The sequence below is a fragment of the Gorilla gorilla genome, chromosome 12 (genome assembly GCF_029281585.2).
Source record: "Gorilla gorilla gorilla isolate KB3781 chromosome 12, NHGRI_mGorGor1-v2.1_pri, whole genome shotgun sequence".
NCBI lineage: Eukaryota > Metazoa > Chordata > Mammalia > Primates > Hominidae > Gorilla > Gorilla gorilla.
In genome coordinates this window covers 103,060,247-103,081,667 of record NC_073236.2, presented here as the reverse complement: position 1 = coordinate 103,081,667, position 21,421 = coordinate 103,060,247, and the positions used below count along the sequence as shown (strand labels likewise).

The window sequence follows — 21,421 nt, the reverse complement described above, 5'->3', positions numbered from 1 at the left end:
TTTACATTCCCACCAACAATGTATAAGCATTCCCTTTTCTCTGCAGCCCACCAACATCTATTATTTTTTGGCTTTTTAACAAAAGCCATTCTGACTGGTGTAAGATGGTATCTCATTGTGGTTTTGACTTGCATTTCTCTGATGATTAGTGATGATGAGTATTTTTTCATATGTTTGTTGGCTGCTTGTATGTTTTCTTTTGAGAAATGTCTGTTTGTGTCCTTTGCCCACTTTTTAATGTGGTTGTTTTTTGATTGTTTGATTAAGTCCCTTATAGATTCTGGATATTAGACCTTTGTTGGATGCATAGTTTGCAAATATTTTCTCTCTTTCTATAGGCTTTCTATTTACTCCACTGATAGGTTCTTTTGCTGTGCAGAGCTCTTTAGTTTAATTAGATCCTGCTCATCAATTTTTGTTTTTGTTGCAATTGCTTTTGAGGACTTAGACATAAATTCTTTGCCAAGACCAATGTCAAGAAGGGTATTTCCTAGGTTTTCTTCTAGGATTTTTATAGTTTGAAGTCTTACATGTAAATCTTTAATCCATCTTGAGTTAATTTTTGTATATGTCGATAGGGAGGGATCCAGTTTCGTTCTTTTGCATATGGATAGCCAGTTATCCCCAGCACTATTTATTGAACAGGGAATCCTTTCCCTATTGCTTATTTGTGTCAACTTTGTGGACAATCAGATAGTTGCAGGTGTGTGGCTTTATTCCTGAGTTTTCTATTCTTTTCCATTGTCTACATGTCTGGTTTTTGTACTGACACCATGTTGTTTTGATTGCTATAGCCTTGTAGTATTAAGTCTGATAATGTGATACCTCCAGCTTTTTTCTTTTTGCTTAGAATTTTTTTGGCTCTTCAGGCTCTTTTATTGTTCCATATGAATTTTAGAATAGTTTTTTCTAATTCTGTGAAAAATTTCATTGGCAGTTTGATAAAAATAATGTTGAATCTGTACATTGCTTTGGGCAGTATGGTCATTTTAACAATATTGATTCTTCCACTCCATGAGCATGGAACATTTTTCCATTTGTTCATGTCATCTCTGACTTCTTCCGGGAGTGTTTTACAATTCTCCTTGTGGAGATCTTTCACCTCCTCAGTTAGATGTATTCCTAAGCATTTTCTTCTTCTTGTGGCTACCGTAAATGGGATTGTGTTCTGATTTGGCTCTCAGCTTGAACATTATATACAGAAATGCTACTGATTTTTATATATCGGTTTTGTATTCGGAAACTTTACTGAAATCATTTATCAGCTCAAGGAGCCTTTTGGTGGAGTCTTTAGGGTTTTCTAGGTATAGAGTCATATCGTCAGTGAAGAGAGAGAGTTTGACTTCTTCTTTTCCTATTTAAATTCCTTTTATGTATTTCTCTTGCCTGGTTGCTTTGGCTAGGACTTCTAGTACTATGTGAAATAGGAGTGGTGAGAGTGAACATCCTTGTCTTGTTCCAGTTCTCAAAGGGAATGCTTCCAGCTTTTGCCCATTCAGTATGATGTTGGCTGTGGATTTGTCATAGATAGCTCTTATTATTTTGAGGTTATGTTCCTATAATATCTAGTCAGTTGACAGTTTTTATCATGAAAGGATATTGGATCTTATCAAAAGCTTTTTCTGTGTCTATTGAGATGATCATATGGTTTTTGTTTTTAATTCTGTTTATATGGTAAATCATTTTTATTGATTTGCATAAGTTGAACCAACCTTGCATCCCAGGAATAAAGCCTACTTGATTGCAGTGAATTAGCTTTTTGATGTGCTGCTGGATTTGGTTTGCTAGCACTCTGTTGAGGATTTTTGCATCTATGTTCATCAGAGATATTGGTCTGTAGTTTTATTTTTTTCACATGTCTCAACTAGGTTTTGGCATCAGGATGATGTTGGCTTCTTAAAATGAGTTAGGGAGGATTCCTTCCTCCTTGATATTTTGGAATAGTTTCAGTAGTATTGGTACCAGCTCTTGGTACTTCTGGTAGAATTTGGCTGTGAATCTATCTGGTCCAGGGCTTTTTTTTGGTTAGTAGGTTTTTTATTATTAATTCAATTTCAGAACTTGTTAGCGGTCTGTTTAGGATTTTCTTTCTAGTTCAATCTTGGGAGGTTGTGTGTTTACAGGACTTTATGCATTTCCTGTAGATTTTCTAGTTTGTGTGCACAGAAGTCTTCAAAATAGTTTCTGAAGAACTTTTGTATTTCTGTGGGATTGGTTGTAATGTCATCTTTGTCATTTCAGATTGTGCATTTTTGGGTCTTCTTTCTTTTTTCCTTTGTTAATCTAGCTAGTGGTCTATCAATCTTTTTTATCCTTTCAAAAAACAAACTTTTGGTTTCATTGATGTTTTATATGGATTTTCACAATTCAATTTCACTCAGTTCTGCTCTAATTTTAGTTATTTCTTTTCTCCCACTGGCTTTTATGTTAGTGTGTTCTTATTTTTATATTTCCTCTAAGGTGTGATATTAGATTGTTAATATGAGATATTTAGAACTTCTTGATATAGGCATTTTGTACTATAAAATTTCCACTCAAAACACTTTCACTGCAACCCAGAGATTTTGGTATGTTGTGTCTCTATTTTCATTAATTTCAATAGTTTTTTATTTCTGCTTTAATTTCATTGTTTACCCAAAAGTCATTCAGGAGTAGGTTGTTTAATTTCCATATAATTGTGTGGCTTTGAGAGATCTTCTTGGTATTGATTTTTATTTTTATTGCACTGTGTTCCAAGAGTATGATTGGTGTGATTTCAAATTTTTTTAATTTATTAAGACTTGCTTTATAGCTAAACATGTGGTCAATCATAGAGTATGCTCTATGTGCAGATGAGAAGAACGTATATCTGTGGTTGTTTGGTGGAGTATTCTGTAGATGTCTATTAGAGCCAACTGATCAAATGTTGAGTTGAAGTCCAGAATTTCTTTGTCAGTTTTCTGTCTCAAGGATCCAACACTGTCAGTGGAGTGTTGAAGTCCCCTACTATTATCGTGTGGCTGTCTAAGCCTTTCCATGGGACTAGAAGTACTTGTTTTATGAATCTGGGTCCTCCAATATTGGGTCTGTATATATTTAGGATAGTTTTCTTGTTGAATTAAACTCTTTATCATTATGTAATACCCTTCTTTGTCTGTTTACTGTTGTTGGTTTAAAATCTGATATAAGAATAGTGACCTCTGTAGATCTTTCTTCATCCCTTTACTTTGAGCCTATGGGTGTTATTACATGTGAGATGGTCTCTTGAAGACAGTAGATGGCTGGGTCTTGTTTCTTAATCCAACTTGCCACACTGTGCCTTTTAATTGGAGCATTTAGACCATTTACATTCAAGGTTAATATTGATATATGAGGTTTCAACCTGATCATAATGTTGTCAGCTGGTTGTTTTGTAGACTTGGTTGTGTAGTTGCTTTATAGGGTCTCTGGGCTATGAACTTAAGTGTGTTTTTGTGGTAGCAGGTATCGTTCTTTCATTTCCATGTTTAGAACTCCCTTAAGGCTCTCTTGTAAGGCTCATCTGGTGGCAATGAATTCCCTTAGCATTTGCTTATCTGAAAAGTGTTTTATTTCTCCTTTGCTTACGAAGCTTAGTTTGGCAGAATATGAAATTTTTGTTGGGATTTCTTTTCTTTAAGGATGCTGAGAATAGGCTCCCAATCTCTTCTGGCTTGTAAACTTTCTGCTGAGAAGTCCACTGTTAGCCTGATGGGGTTCCCTTTGTAGGTTGTCTGACCCTTTGATTACCTTTAAGACTTTTTTCTTTCACTTTGACCTTGGAGAATCAGATGACTATCTACCTTCAGGATGGTCATCTTGCATAGTATCTCACTCACAGATATTTGCTGAATTTCTTGAATTTGTATGTTGACCTCTCCGGTGAGACTGGGGGAATTTTCATGAACTATATATCCTCAAATATCTTTTCTAAGTTGCTTACTCTCTCCTTCTGTCTCAGGAAGGCCAATGAGTCACAGCCTCCTTTGGTTGGTCACTTTACATAAGTCTGTATTTCTCAGAGGTTTTCTTCATTTCTTAAATTCTTTTTTCTTTATTTTTATCTGACTGCATTGATTCAAAGAACTGGTCTTCAAGCTTGGAGATTCTTTCCTCAGCTTGATCTACTCTGTCGTTAATGCTTCCAAATGTATTATGAAATTCCTGTAGTAAATTTTTCAATCCGAGAAGTTCAGTTTGGTTCTTTCTTAAAATGGCTATGTAGTCTTTCAAGTCTTGGATCATTTTATTGGCTTCCTTGGATTGGGTTTCAACTATCTTCTGAATCTCGTTGAGCTTCTTTGCCCCACAGTTTCTTCACTAACATCTTCGTCAGGTCCTGTTCAGGACTGAGCTGGTCCTGGCACTCAGCAGCTTCGTGCAAGGTTGCTAGCTTCCTCCTTTTTTCACCTCTGTGTCTGCATTGCCTCTGTATTGACTTTCAGTGTTTTCTCTCAAAACATCTGTTCAAAGTGTGATGGTTTACTTGATATTTGGTTTTTCTGTGAGAGAAGCACTTCCCAGCTGTGTAGTCAATCATCTTGACGCCCTCCCTGAAAAACGTACAAACTTAACTGAGCATCCTGTGTTTTCTCCGTCGACCTTACTGTGGAGGGATGACTTGGAAGTCATGAATGGTCCTGCATCTTTCATCATAGCACTCCATAAAAAAGGACAACTGACTTCTCTTTACACTTTGATGGGGAGAGGAAGAGAATTTTACTCTTTCATGTTCATGAAAAGGACTCCAAAGTTCTTGATGATATAAACTCATCTTTTCTACCTGTATGTGCTGAGCAAGGAAATTATGGAGATGTTACCAAGGAAGGCCCAAAAGTTTGGAGGAAGAAATATCACAGCTATGGTGATGGGTTGCAGAAAAATGGGGATGGGGAAAGTGGAGAAGGGTGACAGGTAATACCACTTGGTCAGCTGTTGGTCTGGGATGCAGAAAGGAAGACAGGAGGCATGGCATGCTTTGGATTAAGTCACTACCTAAATGCAGATACCGTAACAGAATCCTCATACCACTCTTGCTTAAGTTTATAGTCAAAACATAGATAAATGTATACTTACTTAATATCTTTGGAATTAAGACTAGCCTGTATGTGCCAAGCACTTTACCTTCTTTATCTTATTTAATCCTGACAATAATTCCTCTGTGCAGTTTCTACTACTCTTATGCACATCTTAAAGATGAAGGTAGGTTGAATCACTTTTCTAAAGCCATACTATTAAAAAGTATCATAGTGGGGACTCAAACCCAAGTCCAGCTGACTGCAGCAACTGTACTCCTAACTGCTGCCCAGGACAGCTTTGAGATGTGACTCGGGAGTCGATACTTGGCTACTGGATGCTGGATAAAGTTTCTGAATTATTCAGATTTCTGGCATCTTTTTCCTTTTCCTTTTTTGCACGTAAGTGGGTTGATTGTTCAGTTGTACCTCTGCAAGGGAGAGAAAATATATAAAATTCATTCTATTTCAAGGTGTCTAGTTAGTAGACTGTCTGAAATTTGAGGGAGCAGTAAGACAAAAACTATGCATAAAATAAAGTTTAAGAATTACTAGTAGATTTCATTGGCTATAGTAATCTTTTCCCCATTACTGCAGAGGGACAAGGAGTGAACTGGTTTTTCAAAGGGAATGGGATTACAAAAGCTCTATTAAGGATAAGTAGTAAAACATTAAAGAAAAATGACACGAAAAGCTGTTCCATAACTCCAGACTATGGAATAAAAATCACTGAATGCCATTTCATAACTTCAGACTATGAAATAAAAATATTTTGCTTTCACCCTGAAATCAATTTCATACTAAAAGGGAAAAGTTATACAAATCTACACACATGTTTGCACACCCATACATGCCTCCCACACATACTTCCAGCCCACAGCACCATCAGCCCTCTCCAGTCTGTGTCTTTGTACACACTCCAGTGTCTGTGTAGAAAGTGACATCTGCTGCAAAGGGTGAGCCTGTCTTAAGGTTGCTTGTATTTTTTTCAATTTTGATCCTAGATGATTCGTTCTTGCTTCCTCTGGCACTTGCTGGGTCTCTCTTGCACTTTCACACTTCTGAGGCAGTATAGAGCCACAAGAGGAAATTTGACCTCGCCAAAGATGACATTAAAATAACACGTAATCACTAGGTGCAGTGGCTCACGCCTGTAATCCCAGCACTTTGGGAGGCCAAGATGGGCGGATCACGAGGTCAGGAATTCGAGACCAGCCTGGCCAACATGGTGAAACCCCGTCTCTACTAAAAATATAAAAATTAGCTGGGCATGGTGTAATCCCAGCTACTCGGGAGGCTGAGGCAGAAGAATTGCTTGAACCTGGGAGGCGGAGGTTGCAGTGAGCCAAGATCATACTATTTTACTCCAGCCTGGGTGACAGAACAAGACTCTGTCTCAAAAAAAAAAGAAGAAAAAAAAAATAACATGTAATCTTTCGCACTGTGATTCTCTCCTTCTAGCAGCATCTCGTCACCCTCATGAGGTTATTGTTAGCATCCTCATTTGTTATATAAGAAACCGAGGTATCAAAAAGCTAATTAAATTCCTAGTTAGGGATAGGCGTGGTGGCTCATGCCCGTAATCCCAGCACTTTGGGAGGCCAAGGCGGGAAGATCACCCGAGGTCAGAAGTTCAAGACCAGCCAGGCCAACATGGCAAAACCCCATCTCTACTAAATACAAAAAAATTTGGCTGGGTGTGGTGGCTCACACTTGTAATCCCAACACTTTGGGAGGCCAAGGCGGGCAGATCACCTGAGGTCAGGAGTTCAAGACCAGCCTGGCCAACGTGGTGAAACCCCATCTCTACTAAAAATATGAAAATCAGCTGGGTGTGGTGGTGGGTGCCTATAATCCCAGCTACTCAGGAGGCTGAGGCACAAGAATCGCTAAAACCTGGAAGGCAGAGGTTGCAGTGAGCTGAGATCTCGCCACTGCACTCCAGCCTGGGTAGCAGAGTGAGACCCTATCTCAAAATAAATAAATAAATTCCCAGTTAGATCCACATTGAGGATTAAAACTCATGCCCCCTTACTTCCAGCCCGGAGCCCAGGTGATATATTGACATAAGAACTGGGGAGTCCCAGCACTGCTTAGCGTACAAAGTGAGGACTCAAGCAAGGTGTAGACTTTACAGTAGTGAAAGTTGGGAAATGCTTTATGGTGGGAGGATGAGCCCTGTGGAGAAAATAAGAAGGGCATTGACAGGACCAAGGCTCTATAATTCCAGCTTTTGGGTTAGAGTGTAGGAACTTGATGGGAAAAATATAAATGAGGGGAGAGGGGCAGAAGAGAAGAGCTTGATTCGCTTGTTTTGCAAAAAACAAGATTTGCTGCTTGAGCAATAGAGTGCCACCGTGACCTCCCAGACTAGTGACTGATAAAGTGGAAAATCTATTTGGAAAGAGGTACCACTATTCGAAGGGAAGATAAATAAAAGTCTTAAGGGGAAACAGATAGGAATTTTGGAAGCTATCCATTTTGTTTTTCACAAACAGTGCAAATCTGTTTTCAGAAGGCAGGATTTAAGATGTAGAGAACATGAGCAGAAAGTATATTGGGGATCTATAACCATTGTCCTGCCAGAGTCCCAACAGTCAGAAGTGGGAGACTGGAGACAGTATACTTTGGTTTAGAAACTCAGATTAATTTGCACTAAAGGGTTTAATGTTCATATTCTATATCATGATCAGAGGTCTTAGTACAAGAAATTCCCTTAATTTCTTCAAACCAAAGGGATAATGAACATATTTGAGGCATCATATTTTGGCTCAGGCTTATCCTAAAGTAACTCCTATGTTTAAAGCATGGCCAAGTGCAGGGGAGAGGAGAGATTTCTCTGAGAAGGTGCAATGAAAAGACCAGCTCCATGCAGGACACTCTTCACACTGATCTCTGACCAGTGCCCACCCTCAGAACAGCAGCCATTCGACACCTGGCCCTAGCGGTGAACTATCCCTTCTCTCTGAGCCAAGGGACTGACCCTCAGTTATCCCAGTCCCCTGGCACTGGAATCAGGGAGGAGGTGAACATCAAGGCCATGCTCAGCACCATGCAGGGCACCTGAGGAATGCAAGGAAGTGGAACTGGGTTTGCTTTTCCGGAGAATATCTATGAAGTGCCTACATCTGAGTGATACAAATGATGAGGTGGTATTTACATAAATTCTCCAAATTACCATGGCTCTGAGCCCCCACCTGCCTCCTAAGTGGAACCACAGCTTTTTTCAGACTCTCTCCCTCCTCCTCCAGTGTCTCCTACATTGGTCAAGCCTCCTGTGCATCCTGCTTCTTTGCCAGCTCACCCAATCCTGAAAGCATAACAATTGGCTCTCACAGAGTGTGAGTTAGTTCAACCATTGTGGAAAACAGTGTGGCAATCCTTCAAAGACATAGAAGCAGAAATACCATTTGACCCAGCAATCCCATTACTGGGTACATACCCAAAGGAATACAAATCATTCTATTATAAAGATACATGCATACATATGTTCATTGCAGCACTATTCACAATAGCAAAAACATGGAATCAACCTAAATGCCCATCGATGATAGACTGGATAAAGAAAATATGGTACATATACACCATGGAATACTATGCAGCCATAAAAGGAATGAGATCATGTCCTTGGCAGGAACATGGATTAAACTGGAAACCATTATCCTCAGCAAACTAACACAAGAACAGAAAACCAAACACCGCATGTTCTAACTTATACGTGGGAGCTGCTGATGAGAACACACGGGCACATGAGTTGGGGAGCAACACACACTGGGGCCTGTCAGAGTTGGGGGTGGGGGAGGGAGAACATCAGGAAGAATAACTAATGGATGCTGGGCCGAATACCCAGGTGATGGGATGATCTGTGCAGCAAAAACACCATGGCACGTGTTTACTTATATAACAAACCTGCACATCTGGCACATGTACCCCTGAACTTAAAATAAAAGTCGAAGAGAAAAAAAATTGGATCTCAAAAGCAGGTGTCCGCGGCACCTTCTCATGTGGAAACATAAAATGCTATCCTTTCCATAAGAAATATTTCCATTTTGTTGAGAGACAAAATAAACTCCAGAAATTTTTAGGAAGTAGTACAAGACGGAACAAAATCAGAGTTTAAGTTGTGAGAACAAGATTCTAAGGAGGGAAGGAGGTAGCAAAGTCATGTCAGAATCTCTGTGGGGAAGGAGAAATTGGGAACTCACTGCCCTCTGACAGCAGCACAGGCCTGGTCAGGCAGAGGGAATCAGGTCTTCTGGGGTGAAACAGCAGCATCGTCAGAGCCGTGGGAGTGGGAATGGCTGAAACCAGCCTGCCTGCCATCGGGAGATGTGAGGGAACTCAATCACAGGGAGCCCGGAGAGAAGAGAGCGAGTGAGGAGGAGTTGGCTTCGGGAGGTGCCTGTGCTTTTGAACTCTTGAGAGGTAGATGGGAGCAAGAGGGACAAACTGAGGACTTAAGGTGAGTTCAACCTGGGTTTAAATCCTTCTTGCAATGTACTAGTTAGAAAATCCCAGGTGAGTCATGCAACCTCACACAGCCTGTTTCTATGGAATGAATGGCAATAATAGCATTCCTTCCGCTCCACAACTCAGGTTTGCTGGGAGAACCCAGTGGGACAACACACGTTGAGAACAGTTTTAAAGCAATTAAGTGCTTTACATGTTGAGTAGTATTAGCACTTTCTTTCCTTCTATGCCACTGGGAGGTTGAGGGTTGCACGTTGTTGACTCATCAGGAAGGTGGGAGGGCAGGAAACGGCAACTTTCACTCCTGGAGGGAAGGAAGGGTGTTGATGGGGAGAAATCTACATCTCCCGGTGCCATAAATTAAGGATACCCAAAGGAGCCATGCATGTTCGGCTCTGGGGCAAGAAATGACAACGTAAAAGTGCAATCTAGCAACCAGATGGAGACCCTGCCTAACATCAAAGGAAAGACATTCATATGTCAGTCACCGTCCCATCAGGATCTAAAACCTGGCAAAATCCCAGAAATTTAAAGAAACAATTTTCCATCTTTGGGGGATGCTTTTTTAATGAGTTTAACTTAGCTGCACACCTTTCCTCCCTGACCCAAAATAAAAGGAGTGTTTACTTTTCATCATTTTATATCACCCTTTGGAATAACTAAATTCATTCTGTGCCATCACAAAACCAAATTGGAAACTGTCAAGAAAGAGGCTTTACTTAAAAGAGCTAGTGGGAATGAGAAAACCAAGGAAAAGAAATTTGAGGCATGGTGGCAAAAAGAAATCCCTGACAGAACAATCAGCTCCTGTAAGAAGAAAGAGAAGGATGTTGAACCTGGGAGCTCAGATGCTGGGTCTGCTGGTGGAGGCACCATTCTTCTGGGTTGGGCTTCATGTCAAGGTAAACTTTGCTTAACCTTGCTGCTTTCCTATGTCTAAATAAAGATGGCGACTGGTTTTCTAGTCTGTTGATCACGTCAAAAAATATTTCTGTTCTTTCCTGAAAAATTATTTTTTCTCTTCATAGTGGTGTGCTTGATAATTCAGGAGGGAAAATACTTGTTCGGAAGGTTGCTGGACAGTCTGGTTACAAAGGGAGTTATTCCAACGGTGTCCAATCGTTATCCCTACCACGATGGAGAGAATCCTTTATCGTCTTAGGTATGACCACACACTGGAGAAACGCTGCTAAACCTACCACAAGATGAAATGTGCTCTTTTCATTGTGCTGTTGGTTTTTGTTTATGGCCCACCTCATTTCATAAAAATCTGAAGCATTCGTTTTTCTGATAATTAGAATCATGATACAATAAATTAGAATTACATGATAAATCACCACAAAGTCATATCTGAAAATACTAAAAGGCTCCACATGCTTGTTTTAATTACACTGCAGTTATCTGTAAGTCCAATCAGATTTTTAATTACATTAATTACATTTAATAGCTTGGGTTTTTAAACCAGTCCTTTAGTTATGCCAAATGTGCCTCATGTCTAGAACCTTATTCCTTGAGATTTCTGTTAAGTGGATAGATAGGTATTGTCACAGCAAATCCATTGTGTCATACACAATGGCCATATCAAGAGGCATATAATGGCAGTCTGTTCCATTGTTGGTGATGCTAAGTTTGATTCACTGGATATTTTACCATATCTCTCCATGGCAAAGATACCTCGTAATTAATAAGCATCTGTAGGGTAATGCTTTAACATGCTCGAGTAGCTTGTTCCCCAACAAATTTCACCCAGTGATTTTAACATCCATTGCTGATCCTCACTGTAACAAGTATTACATTAGTAATTGCAAAATTATAATTTTTTCTAATTCTGTCATTCCTTCCACATTTGTTAGCTAGTGTTCTTATATAAAGAAGAGTTGCTTTCCCCCTCTGCACCTATTATTTTTAAGTGGACTATGGATTCATAGATTGTTTTTAAAAATATAATATAATGTTATCATCTATTATCTTTATTTTTCTTTTTGGTGCTCATATTTTCTGAGATTGCCCAGTGGGAGCCCTTCAAGCTTTTGACATGTTCATGGTAGTGCTTGAGGACAACACAGTGTTTTTTTTGTTTTTTTTTTTTTGAGACGGAGTTTCAATCTTGTTGCCCGGGTTGGAGCGTAATGACACGATCTCGTCTCACCGCAACCTCTGCCTCCTGGGTTCAAGCGATTTTCCTGCCTCAGCCTCCCAAGTAGCTGGGATTACAGGCGTGTGCCACCATGCCCGGCTAATTTTTGTATTTTTAGTGCAGACGGGGTTTCTCTGTGTTTGTCAGGCTGGTCTCGAACTCCTGACCTCAGGTGATCTGCCCGCCTCAGCCTCCCAAAGTGCTGGGATTACAGGCATGAGCCACCACGCCCGGCCTAACAGTGTTCTATACTCACCTTATACTTACCCTACTCTAAACCTGAATCTCCCATTTTCTCTAAGGCGGTTCCATGGGATTTTAAACTAGATTGTAGCCAACTTCCTGGCCTCCCAACAAAATTAGGTGCCTTGGGACTGTCCTGAGAAGGAGCCACTTGTAGAAAACTAGCTGAACAGGGAAGAGAGAAATGTTTCATAAAACAGTAGGTCTTCCAATCCGGGTAGTTTTCTAGCACTGCTAGGCACCCCATGCCTCAAGCCCCTACCGTCCTCCACTGATTAGAGTCGTTAGCAGGACAACAAACAGACCTTTTACTATTCTTCTCAACTTGAGCAATCCATGTTTCCTTTTGCCTGCCAAATTCTACACGCCCACAGTTCAAATTAGACTGGTTTCTTTGTCAGATAGTGGAAGGGTATCAACTGCAGTACTGTGGGGTTTTTGCCTTGGAACAAAAAATTCACAACAGGAGCCATATAAAAATGCTAATGTCTCGAATACAAATATGTTGAGACAGAGAGAAATATAATCTCCACATAGGTGTTCACCAAGTAGATCCTGGCTGAATAAGAGCATTTCAGCCTTAAGTGCTCAGTCTGCAATCCAAGAATCTCAACAGAGGTTTAAAAGAAAAATTAATTCTATGGCAGTAGAGATGTTTTGGGCTTTTTAAGTGAAAATCAATCTGCTGATATTATTCCCTATAAATCTCGACTTCCATCTCCCCTCATTCGACCTAGTGACAGTTAACCGAAAATACTTTTTGCCAATGATAATAAACATTTGTGCTTCTGCAATGGCTTGGAAGCCTCTCTCGAATGGATGAGTTAGGAGCTCACTGCAGCATAAGCATTGATAACTGACTGGCAGCCAAGGAATGCTTCCCATTATTCAGAGGTTCATGGCCAGCAAGTTTAACTGCATGATGTCCGAATCCTCTTCTGAAGGCTCAGGTGCCACCATGATCTTTCTCTAGGTTTTTATTTCTAATTTTCATATGCCCCTGAGCTCCTTAACTAATTCACTTTGGTGAGCTAAGAGGGGGAGCAAAAGAGGAGATGTACGTTTACGGCCCGCATGATCTTTACACAGTCCAGGGATATGAAATGTCAGTGAGGGACCCCCTAATACTTCCCTTTTATTCTTTGATCCACATTTCAGGGAACTGAGCTCATGCTCCTTTTCCTTCTGAATAGAAACAGAAAAAAAAAAATCACGTTTTAGATCAATAAATAGAGAGAGAAGATGTCTCTTCCTCGCTTTCTGCAGATAAAGTGTGGCCCACAGCCATGGGGCCCTCTCTGGGCCTAAAATAACCTCAGTCATTGTCATTTGGAGCAGGCCTTGACATTGGTGGAGGACTTGGAAATGCCAATCCTATTCCCCAGGTGATTCTAATGAGGTAAAGTAATGCAAGTAAGCCCAAACACGTGGCATTTATAGGTAACACCAGAATAAATTTTTGCATCTCTATGGAGATACATAGTTCCAAAACATTTTAACATTTTTTCCATTAGATGTCTACAATCTTGTGTAGTAAGCAGGGCCGTGTCATTATTGCTGTTTTGTGAATGAAAACACAAGAGCCTCAAAGGTTGGGGCAGTTAATTAAAGGTAAAATAGAAACAGAAACCTAGATTGTCTTACTCCTAATCCTAGGTTCTTACCTAGACCCTGCTATTCTTTCTGCTTCATGACCCTACGATCCCTGTGCCAGCGGGATGGTTGGCAAGATAGTGCCCTAGATCCTCCTCCACCCACCTAGGTTCTCTGTGCCACACTGCTTCCCATCTTCGCATCCTGTAAAAGTATTCCCTCCAGATGGGAGAAGAAATACTTTCATTACTGGATGTAATATTGGCTAATAGGTAGTACCCCTACCAAGGTATTTTAATTTTAACAGAGATCTAAGCTTTAAGATATTCCCCCACTGAATAAATACTTCTTGAGCAACTACTTCATGCCAGGAACAAATTGCTTTGAGCTCTGAAAATTCAACCGTTACCAAGTCAGAAAAATGACTTGCCTTCAGGGGGCTTACTGTATTCCAGTGGCATTCTCACTTTACTTGTGGAACAAAGACCATATGGTGGAATTTCAGGCGTCCTTTTATGGTCAGAAGAAGACTGGCAATTTTTTAATGCTTATTTTTTTCCCTAATAGACGTTACCATTCCTCCTCCTTGCCTGCCAGCTACCGTGTCTCCCCCTGGGTGAGCAACACATGGTTTTTTTCAAGGTTGACCTATATTTACCTACTTTTAGGTTTTACTACTGCTATGAAATTCAAATGAATCCCACAGGGTCTGTGAAAGTGAGCCTATGACCGGAGCACTCCATCATCTCAAAGGAGAGCATGTGGAAGGCTTTCCCGTTCACCTACTGATACAATTAAACATTCGAAGCCACACAGATAAAAACCTTCACTTCCATGTCACATCTTCACGGGTGAAAGAAGGATTGCTGATGTTAAGCAACTCTGAATCATGGAGAGTTGGTTGCTTCCATTCTAATAGTAATAAAACACAAGCTATACAGGAAAACAAAATGCCACTTGACATTCTCGTTGTAATCAACTATTCAGCATGAGGGAGACTGATTTTATTGAACTGAAGAGAGATAAATTGAAAGGAGAGAATCAACTTAGTACAGAACCATCTAAAACCTCTAGCTCTAGAAATAAATCTCGTTTTTTTTTCTTTTTTGCAGAAAGTAAACCCAAAAAGGGTGTAACCTACCCATCAGCTCTTACATACTCATCATCAAAAAGTCCAGCTGCCCAAGCAGGCAAGTGTTCACGTGTGATTGAATCTAAACCTTCTGAGTCCATGAACACGCGACGTGTTTTGGGAGATAGCGGAGAAATTAACATTTTAACCGGTCAAGCTCCACTGGCTCTGGCAATATTTTAACAGATGCCAGGAACAGGGGCACAGAAATCAATGAGATCAGATGGCTGGGGCTGAAGAATGAAAGCTTTATTTTTTGTTTTTGCAATTCCGAGATTGTGTTTCTACATTTGTGTCATTTTCATTCAGATTGACTGTTGCCTTGAGTTTTAATGTATTGTTACTTTAGAAAATGACATGACATTCTGTCCGGAAATGTTTCCTGGCAGCTAAAAGGAAAAAGCTGTATCTACTTAGGTATGAAATGAAGAGAAGCAAAGAGAACGAGGTGGTTTATGTGATAACAGCAAGCTGCTCATCCAAATAACCCAGGCCAAAAATACACTGTCTACAAGGTTGTGCCAACTCAGCTTTCATGTGAACCACAAAAGGGAGTATCGGTAGACCTCAGGCCAAGAAAATACCTTTTTCCAGGTTTCTGTGTTAAATCAAGAACTGTACTATGCATTATTATATCTCCAGAGGTGTTTTGATTTCCCACACAAAGAGAAACTGTGAGTCGCTTTATAACAGGATTTTGCATTGCTTCCAGAAACTTGATAGGCTAGCTAATACGTTATGAGCCTGATAGTTCAGGTTCTATTCATGTACTTAAGGTGAACATGGTTTAAGAATAGCAGTAGAACTTAGCATTTATTGAGCATTTGCTGTATGCCAGGCATCATTCCAAGAATTTTACCTGATCATTGTGTTTAATCACCGTAGACCACCATCGGCCTATACTATTACTCTGGCTGAGGAAAATGCAGCACAGAGAAGTTAAGTAAATTAACTTCCATCAAACAGAAACCCCTCTCTAAACCACCATACTATATTTTCTTTCTCTTTTTTTTTTCCTTTTTTTGAGACGGAGTTTCACTCTGTTGCCAGGCTGGAGTGGCAACACTACAGCTCCCTACAACCTCCCTACAGCTCCCTACAACCTCTGCCTCCCAGGTTCAAGCGATTCTCCTTCCTCAGCCTCCCGAGTAGCTGTGACTACAGGCACCTGCCACCACGCCCGGCTAATATTTGTATTTTTAGTAGAGACGGGGTTTCACCATGTTGGCCAGGATGGTCTCGATCTCTTGACCTCATGATCCTCCCGCCTCGGCCTTCCAAAATGCTAGGATTACAGGCATGAGCCACTGTGCCTGGCCCATTCTAGATTTTCTTATGCTAATAGTATGTATATAGATCGCTGATTGCCTGATTTGAGGAGCCTTAGCATACAAATAAGGAATTTTTTTTTGTCTTTTCTCTTAATTACTGCTCCAGCTCTATCTTTAATTACTTTTTAATGGATCCAGTGGTCTAGTCCTGTTTGTTTAGTTTCATGGATAGAGCTGTTCCCCACCTCCACCCGTGAACTGGCAGTGGGTCTGGTGCCTCGTGGGCCATTTCTGAGATATCGCTTGTCCTCTTTTGACCTGGGCACAGAGACAAAGAATGGGTGACAGGTCTCCTTAAGTGGCTGGCATCTCTGTTGTTTCATCTGGCCCTGTGGCTCTGCAGAGCCAGAGGAAAGACTGATTCCTGGGTAGGTGATGTGTGTAGATATCGAAGGCAAGGAGACAGTGTTTAGTTTCATCCTGGCACCCTCTTGTTGGGCCAGAAATCTGTGCCCCTCACTCCTTTCTCCAAGGTAGATACGGATGCCTGGTTCCAGCAGCCCCCTGGGGCAGCCCCTTCACACAGAGCCATGGGAACAGCCAGGCTTCTCTTTGGCACCCTCAGGTCTGAGAACTGGGATGGGGTGAGGTCACCTCCCTCCTCTCATTTTGCTGCATGAGCCTTGCTGGCATGAGCCACTCCAGCTGCACCCCTCCCCCTCTCAGAGATCCCTAGGGCAGAAATAGTCCCCGGGTTCACATAAAGCCCCCAACTTCAGGGACCACATGTCAAGCACCCCCTATTTTTACCATGAGTGGAAGAGCACTTCTAGACTCCCAGAATACACCCCCAAAACTCTGCAAGCTCTGTTGCTGTATTGCACACGTGTGATGGATCTGCAGAAAGATTGGTGGGAAATAAGATGCCCACCTGCCCTCCTGGCAGGTCCCCACAATCTTGACGAATGACTCTCTTAAAGCACCTTCATTTGGCTTGGGTACGACAAAGTGTGAAGGAAGGGAGGAAATATCTTCTGACTCTGAACACAGTACCCTCTAAAACGTGGCTTCTGACCCCTCCTGTTTTTCGGGTCCTTTCCTTCTGTCCACTGGCCTGGGATGGGGGTGTCGGGGGTGTTGTGCAGGTTCCACTGGAATGGCCTCACCCGTGGGAAGTTCAGTGGCATCTCTCCTGTTTTGGAAAGGGGTACTTGTGGCCGGGCGCAGTGGCTCACACCTGTAATCCCAGCACTTTGGGAGGCCGAGGCAGGCGGATCGCGAGGTCAGGAGATGGAGACCATCCTGGCTAACATGGTGAAACTCCGTCTCTACTAAAAATACAAAAAATTAGCCGCGCGTGGTGACACGCGCCTGTAGTCCCAGCTACTCGGGAGGCTGAGGCAGGAGAATCGCTTGAACCCAGGAGGTGGAGGTTGCAGTGAGCCAAGATCACGGCACTGCACTCCAGCCTGGGTGACAGAACGAGACTCCATCTAAAAAAAAAAGAAAAAAGAAAGGAGTACTTGTGCTCTTCTGGCTTCAGCTTTGGGCCGTATCTGGACAGCAGGAAGGGCCACGTAACCTTCTGTGACTGTAGTCGTCTGTCCAGTACTTTCTCTGTGCCACACACCTGCACTACAGTAACCCCGAGGTAGAGTGCCAGTATCTTCCCTTTTCAGATAAGGAAGCTGACCTTGAGAGAGGTTTAGTAAGTCACCCAAGGCCATAGTTCTAAGCAGCCCAAAAAGTATGCAAACTCGGTATCACCTTAAAGCAGGAAAAGTTGCAGGGAAAAGAGTGTAGGGCAGAGAAACTATAGCCAAATGATAACTCAGATAATAAAAGTCTACTTGGTTTGTACGTTCTCCACAGCAGAGACAATTTCTAAAACTATCTATTTACTCCAAGCACCATTCACCCCCAGCAAGCACTTGTTCCAGATGCCTGAGTCATTGACATCCACAAGGAGTGACATCCATTGATGTCACTTGTCCCCTTTACCAAACCGTTTAAACTTTTGATGACAGTATCACTAGGCATTACTATCATCTCCTTGTTACTAGATGATCTATGATGGTCAGAGTCGGAAAAATTATTTACTCCTTCATTTTATTCATTCATTCAATGTTTACATTGAGTGAGCATCTCCTACATGCAAGACCCTGAGCTAAACTACCAGCATTCCAACATAAAAGGGATTCTTGGGGATAGAAGAGCCTCTCTCTGTAAAGTCCTAGTCCCCAGGTCCTAAGTCCTTAGTCTTACTTAGGAGTAAGTTTTCACGAATTCAAATAAACAATTTCAATGAGTACAATTAAAGGAGTGGTCCCCTTGGTCTTCCTTAAACGATAGAATTCCTTTAGTCATTGGGGAAGCAGAGGAGATGAAGGCTGAGCAGCTGTTCAGGTCTCCGCATGACCCTAAAAAATGTGTCCCGTCTCTCTGAGAATATGAATTAACAGGCTAATCAGGCTAGGATGACCCCCAAAAGCACGACAACCTTCTACCATGGGAAATTATCCCCCTCAAAAAATAGAAGGCACTTTGATTTGCCCTGTGCGGCTCACACTGAGAACAGGCGTTCCCTGAGGTTTAAATACCGTTCCCCCACCACCGCGCCCCAACTGCCCTGGCATTTAGCAACCATTAGGCAGGCAGCTGCTTTTTGGCTAGAGCCTTGAGCTAAATAAAAACAGGGAAGTGTTGCTTTGTAGAAGTTTTTTAAAAAAAAACTAGGAAGGCACGTTCCTAGTATCACAGCAAGAAAAGGGAAAGTAAATCTTTGTTAGAGACTACTGAGCTAGCATGGGAAAAACCCCTTCTGCCTTCCCTGGCTGTCTGCTGAGTCCCCCGCTGTGGTTCTCAAATCAGAATTCCACGGCCCACCCTGGGTCCGGTGAGTCAGAATCTCCGCGACCAGGGCCCTGGAAGCTGCATTTTAACACCTCCAGTATGGTTCTAACGATGAGCCAGGTGTGGGGAGCGGTGTGGCATCACCTGCTACGTTTGAGAATGTGGCTGCCTGGAGCTCTTCTGACCACACCCAAATGAGGAATATGTGTAGAGTTTAAGGGAAGTTTTGAAATGCTTTCCCATAAAAATCTTTGAAAAGAGATCAAACCTTTATGTAGCTGAGATTGCAGGAAGAAACTATTTTACTAGTTTTTTTTCAAATGGCTCGAAAAGAACTTGGTTCCTTGAAGAATTCACCTTGGATCAAATCAAGGGTATTATGTTCAGTGAGGAATTGGGAGCAATTGGGATAGGAGGAGTAATTTTTCTCTATCTTCCCTTTTTTTTTTTATTTTTATTTTTTGAGATGAAGTTTTCCTCTTGTTGCCCAGGCTGGAGTGCAATGGCTCGATCTCGGCTCTCCACAACCTCCGCCTCCCGGGTTCAAGCCATTCTCCTGCCTCAGCCTCTGGAGTAACTAGGATTACAGGGATGTGCCACCACCTCTGGCTAATTTTGTATTTTTAGTAGAGACAGGGTTTCTCCATGTTGGTCAGGCTGGTCTCAAACTCCTGACCTCAAGTGATCCACCCGTCTTGGCCCCCCAAAGTGCTAGGATTACAGGCGTCTATCTTCCCTCTTAAAGACAGTTCTAATCCATGAAGGAGAGCAGGCCCAAACAACAGCCCACGGAAGCCCGTGGAAGCCCACGGCTGTTAGTTGAATTTATGATACACTTGAAAGCATCTGCATTATGAGCAAGTGATACAAAGACTGCCCTCAGGATCTTCAGCCTTTCTTTAGCAAATCAATTTTAGCAAAGGCAGACTCGGATAGTCAGCAGCCTTGGGATTAGCCAATGGTGTGACAAAAAGATAATTCCGATTTTCAATATATAATAAGTTTTAGGTGGCAAAAAGTGTTCACTATTTGCAAGTAGAAGTTTTATTTTTAGTACATTGCAGTTTCGTGAATCATTTACAAGTAAAATAGATTGTCAGCTTATGTATACTTCTTTCCAAATTATTAATTACATCCTATTTCATAAAATATACAAGTGGATTTGTTAAATGGCTTTTCCCTAGATGAAGTAGGTCAAACCCGGGCCTGCATCTCCCTAAAGAGGCAATAATGCCTGGTAGCATTACCAGAGAGTAAGACGGAGAAGTACTTTGGAGAAATTAGAAACTTCCCTAGTACTTGTTATGAAAGCTCAACTCTTTAAAATAATGGAAATGTCATAAATCAGGCAGATTCAGTTTTGCCTGAGGATGCCTTGAAGGAGGCTGCTGTGAGCTCTTTAGTGATTTGTGACACAGGCTACAGGCAAATTTAAAGGTGACCAACTTAGCAAGAAACAAGGCAATTGAAAGATCGGTTTCCTACCTTGACCAGCTAATGCCTGCAAGAGCAGACCGAATGGCTGAATTCCAACCCGATTCCAGGAATACTGTTTGCTGACCTGCTGTCTTAAGTCAGTGCTGTGATTCCTGCAAAAGACGGCAGAGTCAGGGTGGAGAAATGAGCAGGTGCTGGTGTTGGCGGTGGGTCTAAACACCCCACCACACATTTGTTTGCATCACTTGTCCAGGACTATGATTCTGGCACTATTTTCCTGGATGTTATACAATGTCAAAGGGGAAGGTGGATGGTTCCCACCAAGACAGAAGCACCTTCTTATTTCAGATGCTATCTTCTTGGTCTGCTGTGCTGTGTAACAAAAATGTATCAACCCCAAGCAGAGTTAAGGCCAGAGCTAGGATGCTGTGGTAGGCTGAAAAACACCCTGGAAAAGATATCCATGTCCTAATCCCTGGAACCATTGAATGTTTCCTTATATGGAAAAAATGTGGGGAGGCTTTGCTAATGTGATTAAATTAAGGATCCTGAGATCGTGATGGGGCGGTTATTCTGGATTCCCCAGGTGGGCTCTAAATGCAATCACTGGCATCTTTGTAAAAGGAAGGCAGAGGGAGATTATTTCACATCCATAGAGGAGGAGGTTGTATTAGTTCGTTCTCACACTGCTATAAAGACACTACCCAAGACTGGGTAATTTACAAACAAAGGAGGTTTAGTTGACTCACAGTTCCACATGGCTGGGGAAGCCTCAGGAAACATACAATCATGGCAGAAGGGGAAGCAGGCATGTCTTACATGGCAGCAGGCGAGAGAGAGAGAGAGAGAGAGGAAAAACTGCCTTATAAAACCATCAGAGCTTGTGAGAACTCACTCACTATCACGAAAACAGCATGAGGGACACCGCCCCCATGATCCAATCACCTTCCACCTCGTCCCTCCCTTGACTGGTGGGGATTATGGGGATTACAATTTGAGATGAGATTTGGGTGGGGACACGGAGCCAAACCATATCAGAGGTCATATGACGACGGAGCAGAGAAACAACTGAGGATGCTGGCCTTGAAAAGTAAAGTGGCATGGCCACAAGCCAAGGAATGCCAGCAGTCAGCAGAAACCAGAAGAGGCAAGACACAGAGTCTATCCCATAGCCTCCTGAGAAAGCTCAGTGTTACTGACACCTTGAGTTTGACCCAGTGATGCTGATGTCTGACTTCTGGCTTCCAGAACTGTGAGAGAATAAATTTCTGTC

The 21,421-nt window shown here is 41.9% G+C and overlaps 1 protein-coding gene across 4 annotated transcripts in view; it reads left to right on the top strand.

The window, feature by feature from the left end:
• Positions 1–21,421, top strand: part of VIT (vitrin) — a 118,248-nt gene that overhangs the window by 47,806 nt on the left and 49,021 nt on the right. For 3 of the 4 annotated variants that reach the window (XM_019020605.4, XM_055377712.2, XM_055377714.2), the window contains exons 5-6: positions 10,511–10,644; positions 14,568–14,645. In XM_019020605.4, coding sequence (XP_018876150.4) covers positions 10,511–10,644; positions 14,568–14,645 — 212 coding nt within the window. Of the gene's footprint in view, positions 1–9,705; positions 10,385–10,510; positions 10,645–14,567; positions 14,646–21,421 lie in introns of those variants that run through there. The other variant, XM_055377713.2, reaches the window with a different exon arrangement.